At 43.2% G+C, this 18,179-nt stretch overlaps 1 protein-coding gene across 1 annotated transcript in view; it reads left to right on the top strand.

Moving 5' to 3' along the window:
- The first annotated feature begins 4,330 nt into the window (after window positions 1-4,330).
- The window catches only part of ABHD3 (abhydrolase domain containing 3, phospholipase), a 34,162-nt gene continuing 20,313 nt past the window's right edge, over window positions 4,331-18,179 (top strand). The window contains exons 1-4 of the mRNA XM_079783565.1: window positions 4,331-4,665; window positions 5,222-5,385; window positions 7,090-7,272; window positions 16,647-16,692. Coding sequence (XP_079639691.1) covers window positions 4,519-4,665; window positions 5,222-5,385; window positions 7,090-7,272; window positions 16,647-16,692 — 540 coding nt within the window. The 5' untranslated portion in view covers window positions 4,331-4,518. The remainder of the gene's footprint in view (window positions 4,666-5,221; window positions 5,386-7,089; window positions 7,273-16,646; window positions 16,693-18,179) is intronic.

Below are 18,179 nucleotides of genomic sequence, written 5' to 3' on the forward strand. Positions count from 1 at the left end.
GTCAATGTATCACAGCTTTGTATCAGTCATGTACTGATGGGCACTTGGGTTGTTTCCAGATCTTGCCTATTATAAATAACGCTGCAATGAACAGAGGGGTGCATATATTCTTTTGAATTCATGCTTCAGGCTTCTTTGGGGTGAGTGCAGGAGGCAACCAATCAATGTGTCTCTCTCACATTGATGTTTCTCTCTGTCCTCCTCCCTTCCACTCTCTCTAAAAAAAATCAATGGAAAAATATCCTCACGTAAAGATTAACAAAAAAACAAGTGTTTATTATCTAACAGTTTCTGTGGGTCAGGGGTCCAGGCATAGCTTAGCTGGGTCCTCTGCTCTGGATACACTAGGCTAGTCAAGATGTTGGCCAGGCTGCGTTTTTATTAGAGGTTTGACTGGGGAAGAATTGGCTTCTAAATTAATTCAAGGTATCAGCAGAATTTATTTCCTTGAGTTGTGAGTCTGAGGACCCCAACCTTTGCTGGTTGTCAGCTAGAGGCTACCACTAGTTCTCCTCTGTGGCCCTCTCTAGGGGCAATTCATATGGCTGTTTGCTTCCTCAAGGTGGGCAGGAGAGCCTTTAGCTCTGGTGTGCTACACTAGAGTCATATAACATAACTAGAGGCCCGGTGCACGAAATTCGTGCATGGGGGAGGGGAGGTGTCCCTCAGCCCAGCCTGCACCCTCTCCAATCTGGGACTCCTCGAGGAATGTCCAACTGCCTGTTTAGGCCCGATCCCACTGGCAGTCAGACATCCCTCTCACAATCCAAGACTGCTGGCTCCCAACTGCTCGCCTGCCTGCCTGCCTGATTGCCCCTAACCACTTCTGCCGGTCAGCCTGATCACCCCCTAACCACTCCCCTGCCAGCCTGATCAACGCCTAACTGCTCCCCTGCTGGCCCAATTGCCCCTAGCTGCCCTCCCCTGCCAGCCTGGTCACCCATAACTATCCTCCCCGGAAGGCCTGGTCGCCCCCAACTGCCCTCCCCTGCAGGCCTGGTCCCCCCGCAACTGCCCTCCCCTGCTGGCCCGGTCACCCCTAACTGCCCTCCCCTGCAGGCCTGGTTCCCCCCGCAACTGCCCTCCCCTGCAGGCCTGATCCTCCCCAACTGTCCTCCCCTGCAGGCCTGATACTCCCCAACTGTCCTCCCCTGCAGGCCTTGTCCCTCCCAACTGCCCTCCCCTGCTGGCCCGGTCACCCCTAACTGCCCTCCCTTGCCAGCCTGGTTGCCCCCCACTGCCCTCCCTTGCAGGCCTGGTCCCTCCCAACTGCCTTCCCCTGCAGGCCATCTTGTGGCGTCCATCTTGTGTCCACATGGGGGCAGCCATCTTTGACCACATGGTGGCAGCCATCTTGTGTTGGAGTGATGGTCAATTTGCATATTATGCTTTTACTAGAGGTCTGGTGCATGAAATTCGTGCACGGGGGGGTGTATGTGTCCTGTGTCCCTCAGCCCAGCCTGCACCCTCTCCAATCTGGGACCCCTCAAGGGATGTCCAACTGCCCGTTTAGACACAATCCATCTCACAATCCAGGACTGCTGGCTCTGCACCGCTTGCCTGCCTGATTGCCCCTAACTGCTTCTGCCTGCCAGCCTGATCACCCCCTAACCACTCCCCTGGCAGCCTGACTGATGCCTAACTGCTCCCCTGCTGGCCCGATTGACCCTAATTGCCCTCCCTGCTGGCCTGGTCACCCCTAACTGCCCTCCCCTGCTGGCCTGGTCACCCCTAACTGCCCTCCCTTGCCAGACTGGTCACCCCTAATTGCCCTCCCCTTCAGGCCGGGTTGCCTCCAACTGCTCTCCCCTGCAGGCCTGGTACCCCCAACTGCCCTCCCCTGCTGGCCTGGTCACCCTCAACTGCCCTCCCCTATAGGCCTGGTCCCCCCCAACTGCCCTCCCCTGCAGGCCTAGTCCCCCCAACTGCCCTCCCCTGCCAGCCTGGTCCCCCCCAACTGCCCTCCCCTGCTGGCCTGGTCCCCCCCAACTGCTCTCCCCTGCTGGCCTGGTCCCCCCCAACTGCCCTCCCCTGTAGGCCTGGTCCCCCCAACTGCCCTCCCCTGCGGGCCTGGTTGCCCCCAACTGCCTTCTCCTGCAGGCCTGGTTGCCCCAACTGCCCTCCTCTGCCAACCTGGTCACTTCTAACTGCCCTTCCCTGCAGGCCTGGGTCCCTCCCAACTGCCCTCCCCTGCTGGCCATCTTGTGTCCACATGGAGGCGGCCATCTTGTGTGTTGGAGTGATGGTCAATTTGCATATTACTCTTTTATTAGATAGGATTGTATAGGATGTAATCCCAGGAGTGGTGACACCCCATCATTTTTTTAATACTCTATTTGTTAGAATTAAATCACAGGTCCTATCTGTACTCAAGGGAAAGAGATTACACAAAGGCCTGGATACTGTGAGAGAGATAACTGGGGGTCATATTACAATCTGAACTCTTATTTCCTCATCTAAATTGGAAGTAACAATTCTTGCCTTAAGGAAAATTGTGAATGTTCTTTTAACAGAAAAGAACTTGGACATCTTCCATCTCAACTATTTATTTGATAGACAAGGAATTGAGGCTCGGAAAGAGTAAATGATTTGCTTAAGTTTGGTGAGTGAGTTCCAAGTTGTTTGCTCCCCAGTCAGAAAGCTTTCCACAAACTGTGATGCCTATGATGCCTATGATAGTTTATTTTGTGATATTATCTCAGTTTATTTTATGATATTATCACTTTATTTTAAATTTTTTTTTAAAGTTTTCAATTAGCAGTAACCACGCCTCAGATAAACTTCATTGGCTATGATACTGCCATTGCGCAAAGCCTAAATATTTTTAATTTACTTTAAAGAGAGAGGAAGAGAGAGGGATAGAGAGATAGGAACATCAATGAGAGAGAGACATCGATCAACTGCCTCCTGCACACCCTCTACGGGGGGTCGAGCCTGCAACCTGGGCATGTGCCCTGACCAGGAATCGAACCTGGACCTCTTGGTTCATGGATCAATGCTCAACCACTGAGGTACACCGGCCAGGCTGATAGTATCACTTTAAATTTAAGCAAAATGAAATATACATGTATTTATGAGTACAAGAGCCAGCAAATGAAAGAATTACTTATATTCAGGGGCAGTCTAGCACATATAAAGTATAAATATACATGTATTTATGGGGGGTAAGGCAGAAGGCAGGTGCAGGCATTATGAAGAATGTCACATGTAAATTGTCAAGTATGGCAACCACCATGTGCATTTGTGTTTCTGGGTGTGCGTGAGTACAAGAGCCAGCAAATGAAAGAATTACTTATATTCAGGGGCAGTCTAGCACATATAAAGTATAAATTATTATTCTATGGATTAAAAAATACAGGCGCAGTGAAGGTAACTGAATTATTCTGGGTCGTGGGAACCATCAAGTTGCAATGACCAAATCAAGGCAAAATAAATTGCTCCCTTCTGGCCCATCCCCTTTCCCCAGCACTATTTATATCATTAATTTACAATCCTGTGAAATTTTCATAGTTTATACAGCCCTTACTTTTTTCCTTTTGCCTGTTTGTCTTGCCACTCTTGGTACCTCTGGGGTGTGGGGATGGATGGGGGTGGGGAGGAGCTCATAAGAAACAGACACCTTTTAGATGTCTATTAAGTATCTCCTGGCTTTAGGCATGTTGCCTAGGAGAACCTACTTCATAAATGGTTTATCTGCGTATTAGGTAATTTGAATTTCCTTCAAGTTCAAACATTAATAAACCAGTAATAGGCTTTATAATTTTTTAAAATCCCAGTTCATATTCTTGATCTCCTCATTTATTTTCGGGAACTACTTCTCATTTAAGGCATACTAAAGAATTCACAGAGAGGTTTAAAATCAAGTCTGAATGTCCTCACTGTTGAATGTTTATAGAATATTTTTTTCCTTTTGATAGTCTTGGGGGACAACACAATTTCCGGGGGTGGGGGTGGGGGCGGGTGTAGAATTTTTTCACTACATAGTGCGTGCAATCTCCTAACATATCTTTGGCATTAACTCCCCAAATCTTTGAATCCAACGCACACTTCCAGGGCACCTTAAACTGTTCGTTTACAGGAAGGAGTAATCCAGACCTACCGCCTTTCGGAATCATTCAAGGTCACCGGGGCAGGTATCCTGCCCGGCCCATTTCCCTCTCGGAAGTCGGCGCCCGCGCTCTTCCCACTCTTGAGGGTTCACCCAGTCTGACGGCGACCTGGAGGCGAAACCCCGTTAGCCCTCGGGCTGGCGGGGCTTGGACCGCGCCTCTGGAAGGTTGCTGAGTGGCTGGCGGTGGGGGCGGTCCGGAGGAAGCTGGGGCGGAGCCGGCGGCATCTGGCGGGCAGGGCTGCGCCTCCCGGGGCCGCCCGGCCGAGGCGCTCGGCGGAAGCCGCACTCTGCCCGGCAGGCGACGCTCTGCTCCAGGGTCCTCCGCGCGCCGCGCCCGCTCGCCCGCCGGCTGGCCTCCCGCCGCAGGACCCGCGCGCGGCGCTCCCCGGGCCGTGCCCCGCCGAGCCATGGACCTGCGGATGCTCTCTCGGGAGCTGTCCCTTTACCTGGAGCACCAAGTCCGGGTTGGGTTCTTCGGTTCGGGAGTGGGCTTATCCCTGATCCTGGGCTTCAGCGTCGCTTACGCCTGCTACTACCTGAGCAGCATTGCCAAGGTGAGCCGAGGGGAGGCGCGGGCGCCGAGGCGCAGGGCCCAGGGCGGCTTTGCTGGGAGCCACAGCATCGGGCGTCGCCCGAGGCTAGTCGCTGGCCGGAGCGAGTTGTCTGGGGACGTCCTGGGGGCGAGCATGCGGCTCCTCGGCGTCGCCCTTCCCCCGGGCATCCGAGGAACGCCCTTGGAGCGCGCGCGGGAAAGCTGGCGAGCCCCCGTCCGCCGGCTTGCGGTCCGGCCCCGCTCCTCGGACCGCAGCCCGGACCTTCTGGCCTCGGCGCGCGCGCGGCGCTGCCGTGTCCCGGTTACCCGCCCCGGCAGAGCTGCTCGGGAATGCGGGAGCGCTTTTTGGAACCGACTTCTGCCAACTCCCGCCAGTCCCGGGAGGGGTTGGTCACCCACTCTTGAAAGTCCGTTGCGACTGTGAATTGTTGGCGTCAGGCTTCCCGTAATCCGGGGGATCGGCGCTCGCGCGAGGGCCGAGCCCGGTCGGTTGCGGTTTACAGTTGGCAGAAACTTCCTCTGCTCGGGATCCTTCACGGAACTGTCTTCCCCCGCAGAAGCCGCAGTTGGTGGCGGGGGGTGAGAGCTTCGGCCGCTTCCTTCGGGACCACTGCCCCGTGGTGACAGAAACGTACTACCCGACGGTCTGGTGCTGGGAGAGCCGAGGGCAGACACTGCTGAGACCTTTCATCGCTTCCAAGCCCCCCGTGCGGTACAGGAAGTAAGTGCGTTCCCATTTTCAGTCATAGCTTCAAAACCGCGGTTCTTTGCATCCCGCTGGTTAGTAGAACCTCTGGTTTAGTAGACAAAGGAGGAATGACCATGGAAAGCGTGCCCCTCACCCCACACCCAGCTGCAGGAGCACATCAGGTATTGCCTTTCACCATTTGGGGGGGGGGGGGCGGTGCGCGGATGTAAATGGTTTATTTCTAGACTAGGAGAAATGTTTGGGGGTTACTCCTTTCGAAGTTCATCATGCACCTGCCCCTGAGGACGAGATCCTTTGATGACATGTACAAGTTCCCTGATGCTGGGGATAAGGGTGGGGGGTGAGAGGATGAACTAATTTGGATTTTTGTGTGACAAACCCCTGTAAAAGGACTTTTTGATAAGCAAATGGGTTCTTGATGGTAATGCCCTTGAGGTGTTAAGGATATGGTCCAGAATATACCAGTCACCAGGAGATTTAAATGGTGCCTGTTATTAATTTCCCTGAGTCATCATCTAGTCCTTCTGGGGTTCCTTTGGTTGCCTGGAACTTGCACTACTTGTCTGTGAAATCTCTGTATGTTCAGAGATCCTATGGGAGAAGTACTTTAAATTTAAGAAGCAAATTTTGTAATAGACTCTATGGGAAGACTCCGTTATTGAGTCAAACAGGCAGAGAAGAGATCATATCAGCATTTTATTTATTCATCATTCCCTGTTGAATTATTTGGCTGACGTCAATCAAATAGGGGTTAAAGGTTGGGTATTTTAGAGAAATGAGGAACTAATTAAGATAAATACTTGAGCCCCGAGGATGTGGCTCAGTGGTTGAACCTCGACCTGTGAACCAGGAGATCATGGTTCCATTCCCCGGTCAGGGCATGTACCTGGGGGGTGGGGCAGGAGGCAGCTAATCAATGATTCTCTGTCATCATTGATGTTTCCATCTCCCTCTCCCTTCTTCTCTGAAATCAATAAAAAAATATTTTTTTTAAAAAAAGATCACCCAGCCTCCGTGGCTCAGTGGTTGAGCGTGAAACTATGAAGCAGGAGATCAATTCCCTGTCTGGGGACATGCCAGGTTTGCAGGCTCAGTCCCCAGTAGGGAGCATTGCAGGAAGCAGCCAATCAATGATTTTTTTTTTTAAAAAAAAATGTATTTTTATTGATTTTAGAGAGGAAGGGAGAGGGAGAGAGAGAGAAACATCAGTGATGAGAGAGAACCATTGATATGCTGCCTCCTGCATGCTCCCTACTGGGGATCGAGCCCTCAACACGGGCATGTGCCCTTGACCAGAATCGAACCTGGGATCCTTCAGTCCTCAGCCCGACACTCTATCCGCTGAGCCAAACCAGCTAGGGCCAATCAATGGTTCTTATTGATGTTTCTATCTCTCCCTCTCCCTTCCTCTCTGAAATCAATAAAAAAAAATTTTTTTAATCATAGTAATGAATAAAATAAAAAAAGATAAATACTTGAAATACTTTGAAGTTCATTTTTATATACTACCTTTTACTAGTGTTGCTGGAAATACTTTATGGTACTAATTTCAGAATATTTTTGTAATGAAAGAAAGTGATATAAGTGTGTGTTAGTGAGTGCTGAAGAAAAGTTATTTTGAGATGACCAAATGCTATCTTATATTTATAGAATTAAGACACTAATATTAAGATGCAACTTGAAACACTGAATATGTCTTTGAATTGTTTCTTTTAGTGAATGTATTAAAACTGCAGATGGAGGACAGATTTTACTGGACTGGTTTGATAATGATAACAGTAAGAGTTATATGGATTCCAGCACCAGACCTACTATCTTACTGTTGCCTGGCCTCACTGGAACAAGCAAGGAGTCGTATATCCTTCATATGATCCATCTTAGTGAAGAACTAGGATACAGGTACTGGTGAAAGATTTTTTTTTTCCATTTTTCACTTAATTAATTTTAAATGAAACACAAATTACCTTCATTTGTTTCAGAAATACTTATTTTTTGCATGGATTAAGCAACCCCCTAAATTATTATTTTCTCCCTTTCCCTGGTTTTTTCAGGAAGATGTGTAACTGAATCATTTCATGGGAAGTAGCACTTAGCATAGTAGGCACTCAGCAGATTTTGGTTGAATGAAATTAGAATCACCTAGGAATTGACCTAAGACCCAGGTTTGAGAACCACTGAAGAGAGTGCTATACAGAATAGCAGATCCCTGAAAGAGGACACCGTGGCCTTCAGGTCACACTCCATATTTGAGCCCTCGTTCCACTTATCTTGCCTCAGATCCCAAGTGTAAAAATATTCAAAATCAGCTTGTAGGTGTCCTTATTTTTCCAAAGGTGATCTGTGCCTCTTTGCATGTCCACATGGCTGGTGTTCAGTTAATGATGTCACACCATTTTTGGAAAACCATTATTCAACTTGGTTAGCAGATGCATTTGACTTAGCAATATTAAATTTCAGGTTCAACTCTAAAATCTTAAAACAGTCATTGTGAAAGGCACTGCTTTTTTGTGCCTCAGTCTTTTTCAGCTGATAGTAATTATTGTAATGTAACACTCTGAGTTGCATTTAGAATTGTATCTTATGTTAAACTTGAAATATTTGTTTGTGTGAAAAACTGAGGTTGAGTTTATATGAATAAAAATATTTGTATATACATCTGTAATAGTGTCAACAATATAAATAAAGAGAAAATATTTTTATATAAAGGGGAAAATGCCAGAAGAGTTATTTCAATTTTGACAAGTTAACTCTGATCTTTTATAGATAAAACATATTTTGTCCATGAAGTGACAATCTCTCAGAAGCTTTGATATGGCGTTTCAGAATTATGCTTTCAATGAAATTTGCACTAAGCAATATCAGGCATTTATCATTATCTGATGTTTAAGCACCAATGTGAGGCTTGATTCCAATTTTTTGCTAAAACTTAGTCATGCTCAAAAAGTACAGATCATAAAGCCTTTTGTACATATTTAAATTGCTGATTCTATACTTGGCCTGATCTATCTCCCAAGATTTAGAAAGTACTTTTAAAAACAATGCAGTTGAAACTCAGGGACTGAATCTTATAAGTCTTAGAGTTGCCAGTAAGCATGGCTTTCTTCCATCATTTGTAAAAGCTGCCAAATTTTATTACCAAACTAGACACCCAGTGCACGGATTCATGCACCGATGGGGTCCCTTGGCCTGGCCTGTGCCCTCTCACAATCCGGGACCCCTCAGAGGATGTCAGATAGCCGGTTTCGGCCCAATCCCCAGAGGCCTGATTCAGACAGGAGGGAGCCTGATCCTGTGCGTTGAGCATCTGTCCCCTGGTCGTCAGTGCGCGTCATAGCGACCGGTCGTTCGATAGTTCAGTCATTCGGCCGCTTAGGCTTTTATATATATAGATAGATTTTTATTACCATTTCATTACACTGTGCGTCAAAGCTGTTGGGAGGTTCTAACTTCCCTAAGGGTTAAAATCTCTTTGATGGATTTAGAAACTTTGTTGAGAATATATGATACAAGGAAGGCTTTGTGTTAGGTACTATGTGGAGATACAAAGAGTTGTGAGAAGTTGTCCTTGCCTCAAGAAGTTTATGAGAGGGGAGGCTGGATCAGGTCACTGTCAGTTGCTTGAAGACCCAGTTTATTTGGGTTCAGGGAAATCTAACACTGAATCGGGTAGCAGAATGCATGGATAAGGAAGGTCAATAAATTTTTCAATAGCTGTTGGGCCTATCCTCACTTATTTTTAATTGACAAGGAATCTAAGTTGGAGAGAGTGTGTTAGTTAGCTTTTGCTGTATAACAAACTATCCAAAATTTAGTGGCTAAAAACAACAACCATTTCGCTCACAATTCTGTGGGTCAGCAATTTGGGCTGAGCTCAGCTGCGTAGTTCTTCTGGTCTTGGCTGGAATCATTTGTGTATTTGTGGTCAGCAGCCAGAATAACTCCGTGCTTGGGGACCCTTTACAAGGATGACTCATCTCAGCTCCACATAGTCTCCACATCAAGCTCACCCTGAGGTTGATCATTTGGTGGCAAAGGGTTCCAAACGTGCAAAAGTGAAAGCCACACGGCTTCTTGAAGCCAAAGCTGAGAACCCTCACAATGTTGCTTCTACTGCATTCCAGTAAAACAAAGTCACTTTCTAGTTGAAGCAAGTCAGCCCAGAGTCAAAGAGTAGGGAAAGAGACTCCACCTCTTGACAGACATGAGGAGCTATAAACTATTTTTTGCAATCAATCGAAGACAGTCAGGTAGTTGCAAAGACCACTGAGGTAAAAAATGCATCTGCAACTTTGGCACAAGGCTGGGTTGAGTCCTTAGGTGGCAAAACAGATCTAAGTCATTGATACTGTAGCCTGGGGTCTAGCAGGTAACATTGCTTGTGGAAGGCTGTGTAATGTGGGGGAATGTGCATGGGCCTTGGAGCCAGGCCTGGATTCAAATGTTGGAACTGCCACTTACTTAGTGACCCTGAGCAATTAATTTTTTAACTTCTCCAATCACAGTTTCTTACTAGAGAGTTTAATGAATCAGACTGTATAAAGTACTTGGTTGAGTGCCCTGAACAAAGTGGGTCTTTAGAAATGTTCAGGTCTTCCTTCTCAGGTCTGTTTCCTGATCAAAGTAGAACATTTTTAAAATATATATAATTTAAAGAGCAAGTACAAGTAAATCTACCTCTTGGAAATATAAACATCTAGTTTCTTTGCAGGACTGCTTGGTTATTATTATAATGTCTGTTGTACAACCGTGTTTCATAGGGAGTATGAACGCCCCAATATCATGGCAGTGCACTTGCCTTTGGGCCCAGTTACTATCTTGTGTAAAGACTGAGTGTATAGGGAGAGTCATGATTTCAGTCAGGTCACCAGGGAACTGTTGATGCTTTACCGGTGAGATATGATTTAGACATTAGAGAGAACCTGGCTCCTGGCATATGGACAAATAACACATAAGGGTTTACTGTTGTTGTTAAACAAATGTTGTTTTCCTGTACCTGAAAACTAACAAAGTTACAAAACTTTTCTGTTAAGGTCTACTAATTCACAATTAAAATGGGTGAGGTGGAAACTCAGCTAAAGTTTGTTTAAAATAATTGTGAGCAAAGTCTTTACGAAGAAGTCAAAGGTAAATAGAACTGAATGGGCAAATGCATGGCCTAGCTGCACGTTTTCCATCTTCATTGGCAGCGTGCAGTGTGTACTCCCTGGATAAAGGTGCCTTTGAAGGGAGAAGGGATTTGCTGAGCCAGACAGCCCCAGTCATTTTTCCAAACTTTATCAATTAGATAAGTCCTCCATCTCCTGGGTAGCAAGTAAAGTGAGAAAGACTAGGAGTGTTTACAGAGAAGCCTTCTTATAGAAACCAGAGGAAAAACTAGAGAAAAAGTTGTTCCCTCTAATACGTTACACTCATTTGATTGATAAAGTAGTTAGAAATTTTATCCACTCATTCAACGTTTCTTTTTTTAAAAATTCAGTAACCTGTGGCTCAGTGGTTGAGCATCGACCTATGAACCAGCAGGTCTCCATTCAATTCTGGTCAAGGCACATGCCCAAGTTGCAGGCTCCATCCCCAGTAGGGGGCGTGCAGGAGGCCGACAATCAATGATTCTCTCATCATTGACGTTTCTATCTCTCCTCCCTTCCTCTCTGAAGTCAATAAAAATATATATATTAAAAAATTCAGTAACACAGCTTGATGGATATAATTTTGTTTACCTGGATAATATCCTCTTTTCTTTTTAATCCTCACCTGAGGATATGTTTATTGATTTGAGAGAGAGGAAAGGGGAGGGGAGAGAAACATTGCTGTGAGAAACATCAATCAGTTGCCTCATATACACACCCTGACTGGAGATGGAACCCCAACCTAGGTATGTGCCCTGTCTGCGAATTGAACCCACAACTTTTTGGTGTATGGGATGACACTCCAACCAACTGAGCAACCCGTCCAGGGCAATATCCTGTTTTCTTAATTTTTTTTCCAAACATCTCTGAATTAATTTCTAGCACTACAACTAAAAACAGGGAGAAAACCAGTAACTCTGAGAACATCCAAATTATCTTTTTTTTTTTTTACCTTTTTTTTTTTTTTACCTTTTTTTTTTACCATTTTACTCCACCCCTAAGTAATATTAAAAAGAGTGACCCATCATGCCCTGTGGTTCAGTGATTAGAGTGTTGGACTGCAAACTGAAGGGTCATTCATGGGTTCAATTCCCCATCAAGGGCACATACCTGGGTGGTAGGTTTGATCCCTGGCTCAGGTCAGGGCATGTGCAGGGAGCAACCAATCAACGTGTCTCTCTCACATGGATGTTTCTCTCTCTATCTCCCCCTCCTCCCTCCCTTCCACTCTTAGTTGTATCTGACACTAGTGATTTATTCCTTCCCTCCATAAAATGTCTCATTTGGTTTTTCTGATATTCCAGAATACTGGCATTTGTAACACTGACAACTCAGTGCTAGGCGCTGCCAGTTATCTCCTAATATTTATTCTCCCTGTCTTCCCCAGTAACAGAATCCTCCAATTTCAGTTGGGTAGATAGCTGCCCAAAATAAAGACTTCACTTTAAAGCCTCCCTTGATGCTAAGAAACAGCGGGCCAAAGTGATATCAGTAAAAGTAGTGTGCACAGTTGCTAGAAAGCCTCCTTAAAGGACGTTGGTGCTGCATTCTCTATTCTCCATTTTTCTCTTTCTTGGGTGCTGGCATGCAGATGTGATAGCTGGAGCTTATGAAGCAATGCAATATAGGAAACTTAGTTTCCTGACACTATAGGGCACCATACAAGCCCTGGTCTACCTTCTTGGACTTTTACATGAGAAATAAATTTGTATCTTGTTTAAGTCACTGTTATTTCGAGTTTTCTGTCATTTGTGGGCAATCCTGGTGCTTCCTAATACATTTCTTCCCTACCACTGCATACTCTTTGTCACTTCAGTTAGACTGTCTGCTCTTTGGGAATATAGGTTCTGATAGTGTCCTTTACAGTAAGTACCAAAATTCTTAACGGCTGGCCTAGATTTCAACGAACGTTTTATTACATAATTCTTGATGGGTCACAATTTTTAATATTACTCAACTGCTGGAAGTTAAGATGACCTTAGGAGACAAGAGCAAGAGTGGATCACACACTTGGCAACTTCAAAGCATTCTTTTACTTTCCAGTTTGGAGTTTGGGCCTGCACAGTTTTTATTCAGGGGAAGTAGCACCAGTGGATGCTAAGCTTTAGGTGACACTCAGCTGCTTTTCCTGCAGCTTTAGAAGTGCACTAGTGGGTCATCTGTAGACTCTTCCTGAAGGAGGAGGGGGAGGGGAGGCTGAACTAAGAAAGATGAGGTGGTGAAACAGAAGGATGAGTTCTGATGACTCCCTAATCTAAAAGCAGTATCTTGGATACAAAGTAATTTTAAATGAACATTAGAATGTTTTTATCTAAAAATATGTTTATCCTTTTTCTTGTTAAAATAATTTGGTTTTTAAAATTTGAGAATGAGTCAGATAATGATTATTCATGAGACTGGCTAGATGAAATAATGCATATTAGAAAGCATTGAATGAAGGTATTTCTGGAAAACAGAAATAGTACCATTCTCTAGGGACTTAACATTATCTATCTAATTGTTAGATATTTTACTATAAAATGATACCTCAATTAACAAATTTTCAGAGACAAAGCTCTTTTAGAGAGCCTTGTGTTATCACTTTTGTTGTAGTTATTCAACTGAAAATATGGTGCATTTCTTTTCAACCTAACTAGATTCTATTCTCCTTGAGGCCAGGAACCTTATATTTTTATTTCATTTTTCTCCTGTAAGCTCTAATTCCATCTTGAAATTAGTTCAGCAAAGCCCTGGACAAGTAGCTTAGTTGGTTAGAGCATCATCCTGATACGCCAAGGTTGTGGATCTCTCTTCTTTCCTCGTTCTGTTTCTCAAAACAGTTTTTAAAAATTAGTTCAATAAATATTCTGTTTAATAAATTTTGAATGAATGTGTCATTCCAATATTCATATTCATGTAAAGTGCTTAGAACATGATCTGGCACATAGTAAGCACTAACAAATATCTATTGCTATTATTATTACCTGAAATCAGTGTAGTGCTTTCTAAATGTTCATCTCACTCCTTCCTTTGCTGATTTTTATTTCTTTTTCTTTTATTTTTATTTTTTATTAAATTTATTGGGGTGACATTGGTTAATAAGACCATATAGGTTTGAAGTGTACATTTCTATGATACATGAACTGTATATTGTATTGTATTATTTGTCCTGAGAATCAGACTTGTAGAATCTTAGAACTGGAAAATATTTAAGGTCATCTGATAAAATCCCTTTATTCTGGTAGATCACTGGGCTTGAGCAGATTCAAGGCTATCTGGTCCATCTCACTATAATAGTGGTTCTCAACAAGGGGGCTATAGACATCCCCCAATGTAAAGAATTACTGGGTCCATAATGTCAATAGTGCTAAAGGTTGAGAAATCCTGTGCTGTAGGTATGTCTCTGCTTCTTATTTAACCTTCATTAAAGGAGACTCACCTGCTTCCCTGGTTGATGTGTTCCATTGTCACAGAAAATTCTCAATACCAGGTTTATCCTTTATTTGGTATGTCTTCCCTTTATTTATATTTGCCATGCTTTGAGAGGAAAATTTAAATAGTTAAAATATGCAGGAAAAATAAGTTTTGCAGAACGATTTTTCTCATGTAGTTACTCTTTAAAGTTGTTTGGGAGAAATTATTTGGAGAGAGCTGTTACAAAGTTAACAGAGGCTTATTGAATGCCTTAGCAATAGTAGTTGTTTCTGTTAAACAAAAAATTTTAACTTTAAAGAGACTGAGTGTGTGTGTGTGTGTGTGTGTGTGTGTGTGTGTGTGTGTGTTTTAAAGAAAGTGTTTATTGGGCCATGGCTAGCAAAAGAAGAAGATGGGTCTTGGAGCATGGAGTCTAAACCACCTGCAGCATCACTAACTAGAAAAGACAAACATGTCCTTCATGGCTTTTTTATACATCAAGTAGGGGCGAGAAAGATGTGAGCTGTTCTAAAATAATTTACATTAGCTATAGACAGAGGGAGGGAGACTAGTTCTGGGAGGGCCAGCAGTAAAGCAGGAAGCAGACTCCTGGGCTTCCACTGCACCTGGCTGTTCTATCTTGTAGATAGTCTCAGAAATAGCCGCCTGCAAGTTAGTTTAATAATTCCAACATACAGAAGAAAAAAGAAAAGAAGAAAAAAATAATAATTCCAGCATACATTGAAGAGTGTAAGTAGTCTTTTGTTGGTTTTTACTCTGCTATTGTTACCTGATGAACCCTTTTGTGTCTTTTTAATTTAGAACATCACAGGTTTTTTTTTCTTGTCATTTCACAACCACCTCTTTTAGCTTTATATGTAAAGTGTTCCATGATGACTGACAGGGCAGAAACGGGGTTAAATGAAAGAAGAAGCTGGAGTGGGAGAAAGGAACAGAATGGCAGCCCCCACTCTGCCTTTCCCTGTAGCTGCTTTGCTCTTTCATTCTTTATCTCTCTGCCCCATTTCCAAGACGAGAGGTATATACAGTGATCACTGCTATTGAATGAACATTGTCAGGAACTAAGGCCTATGGAGAGGTCAGTACAATTTCTCCTCCAGCAAGAGATACCAGAGCTGTGATCCACTTTTAAAAGTTGCCTGAAAAAAAGTGAAAATATCCCAGTCTGCAGTTTGGAAGAAAATCCCAGGTGTATAGACTGCTTTTTCCTGAGTTTGCAGATCACCTTTTTCTTTCCCCTCATAAGGACTGTTCTCTTCTCTCAGTGGCAGTCACACGGCGATGTCTTGCCCCAAAAGCCATTTTTTTTATCCAGTGGTTCTTTTCTGAATGAGCAGGATCTTCAAGGCTCAAGGTCACAATGAACTTTGGCCCCAATTCCAGTGTAACTTAGGTGCTTATGCAAGTAAATACACGTGACTAACTTAAACTTTATTTATGTCTAGTCTGTCTTGCCATATATTTAGCAAGAAAAGATTAAGGACTAACTGACATTATGCTAACGTTTCTGCGTGTTTTTATAGTATATTTAAGGTCTTTCTTTGACTAGTCAATAAAATGTAATATTTCTAGCTTTTTCTCTAGTTAGATTGCGGAGATTTTTAAACATTTCCTTTTTCAATTGGGCCTAGTAAAATTTCCTGTATGACCTTTCAGATACAAGACAGAATTCCTTTGCAGAAACATATCCTGAATACCACATTAAACTCTAGCCCCCCTGAGAAGAGAGTCAGCGTTGTTGAATGTTCTGTGAGGCAGTCAGGTCATTGGTGCTTAGGACCCACACAACGATCAGCAACACCCTGAAGGAAGGGAATTCGAACCTTAAACGTCCTTGATTGATTGGACAAGTAAACAGTAAAAAAACCAAAATGAATTTTAATGGACATGAGTATAGATTAAATCAAAGAAACCTGTGCAGACACAAGTCAGGATTCGTTTCAGGATGGCACGAAATACATACCTGGGGTTATGATTGACTGAACATTTAATGAGAGTTAAATATTTTAAATGCAGAATGAGTATTTAAAGCTAACCTGGCGCTGCCACTACCATTGTTACTAGTAGCTGCCGTTGTGTACTTGGCGTGAGCCAACACTGCTCTACACCCTTTACGTGTGACCATTGACCCAGAAGAGGCAAACAGGCTTATAGAAAACACAGGTAGTCTTTGCTCCCCTCAATCAACCGCACACCCCGCGGGGGGCCCATCCTACCACCTCAGGTGCCAGGCTCCTTTCAGCTGCACCTGTGGTAATGTTTTTGCCTCAGGTAAATTTCCAGCGTCGGCGTTTGCTGAGCCTTGAGAGAACAAGAGCTTTTTTTGAGGCGAGGAATAAATATTTATTAATGTTACAAATAGAACAGGTAGAGGCCTTTTTAAAATTTGAACCAAAAACAACTACATTTGACTTGTATTTAGAATTGTTTTAATAACATTTATCAGAAATGTGTGCATATGAATAGGAAGAGGTTGTAAAAATCCTGCTCTTGGTAGGAAAATGTAACATCATTTCCATATACGGTTTTCTGATTTGAACCCATGTATTGAATTTAGAGAACTGGAAATGTATTTTCATGCACTTAGATGAAATTGTCAAGCATGCTCTTGCCTTTGGAAGAGATTTTTTAAAACCTTTTTGTGCTCTAAAACAGTGCTAGTAAGATGATTTTGATAATGTATTGTGAGCAAGAATCATGTATAAAAATAACAGAATTGTTTTCCGCTTTTAGATGTGTGGTTTTTAACAACAGAGGAATGGCGGGGGAGGATCTCTTGGTAAGTAAATTTAAACTAATAACAGCTTAATTTTTAAAAGAATCATTTCTAGTTTTATAATGAAAAGCATAACTCATAAACAATACAAGTTCATTGTGGAAAATACAGATAAGCAAGAAGAAAATGAAATTTGCAAGATCCATAATTATACAACCAAGGGAATCCCCTTGGTCTCTGTTTATTCAGATCTTATATTTAAATGGCAAATATGTAATATATTTCTGTTTTTATAAAAATTAACATTTTATTTTATTACAACGTTTGTACTTACTGTATTTTAACATCAGTAGACATTTATCTACCGTATTTTCCGGCGTATAAGACGACTTTTTAACCCAGGAAAATCTTCTATACGCCCAGTCGTCTTATACGCCGGAAAATACGGTACATCATTTTTAATGCAGAAACATGGTTTCTTTAAAAATTAACTAGTACAGCCCTAGCTGGTTTGGCTCAGTGGATAGAACGTCGGCCTGTGGACCAAAGGGTCCTGGGTTCGATTTCAGTCAAGAGCACGTACCTGTTGAAGGCTCCTCCCCCACCTGGGCCCTGGTTGGAGCTCCTGCAGGAGGCAACCAATCGATGTGTTTCTCTCACATAGGTATTTCTCTCTGACTTTCCCTCTCTCTTCCACTCAATGGAAAAATCAATGGAAAAATATCCTCAGGTGAGGATTAAAAAAAAAACACACACAAAAATTTAACTAGTATTTAACAAATTAACCAGCACAGTGATATATTTTTCCCTTAAGAATTCTACTTTTTCATGAAACAGATTGACCATGTTATATGCCTATATGCCCATCAAAGTTTACATAAAGAAAATATTTTTTTAAGAAAATATTATTTTAAATCAACTTTTTTTCTAACCCCTAAAGTTTGTTTGTTTTTTATGATGATAGAAGTTCTTTCATCTCCTAGAAAATCATCACTCTATTTGATGTTAAGCCTGTGAGTTGGAATGAGAAATATTATACTCACTGAAATTTTCTGAAAGCTTTTCAGCTATTAGTTCCTCACCACTTCAACAGCTCAAAGACAGTTCTATCAGAATTGAAAGAAACATTTTGAGTCATCGATAGAGCATGTTATTACGTCTATAAATTAGTCATGCTGAAGATAAAAAATTACAATCATGTCATTAATGCCAGTACTTTACGAGAACACGGGGAAAGAAGAGCTCTTTTCCTTTGTTTTAAAGTGGCCCGGGCCTTGGAGGGAATCAAGATCAATATGATGTTAAAAGCTAAAGTGATAAAGTGTTTGTGATCTTACTAAAGTGCCTCATAATAGTTTGATGTGAAGGTTCACATTTCCTTATTTATCCAGCCTTTTAGGAATCTTGTAGACAGATGGTGGATACTCCAAAGGGGAAGATTTGAATTTGTCACTGTGGCCCTGGACTAAAACAAGTTGTTGTTTATTTGTTTGTTTGTTTTTAAGAGTGCAGTACTATTTATTTAATCCTCACCTGAGGACAGGTTCATT

The sequence above is a fragment of the Cnephaeus nilssonii genome (assembly GCF_951640355.1).
Source record: "Cnephaeus nilssonii genome assembly, chromosome: 11".
Classification (NCBI taxonomy): Eukaryota; Metazoa; Chordata; class Mammalia; order Chiroptera; family Vespertilionidae; genus Cnephaeus; species Cnephaeus nilssonii.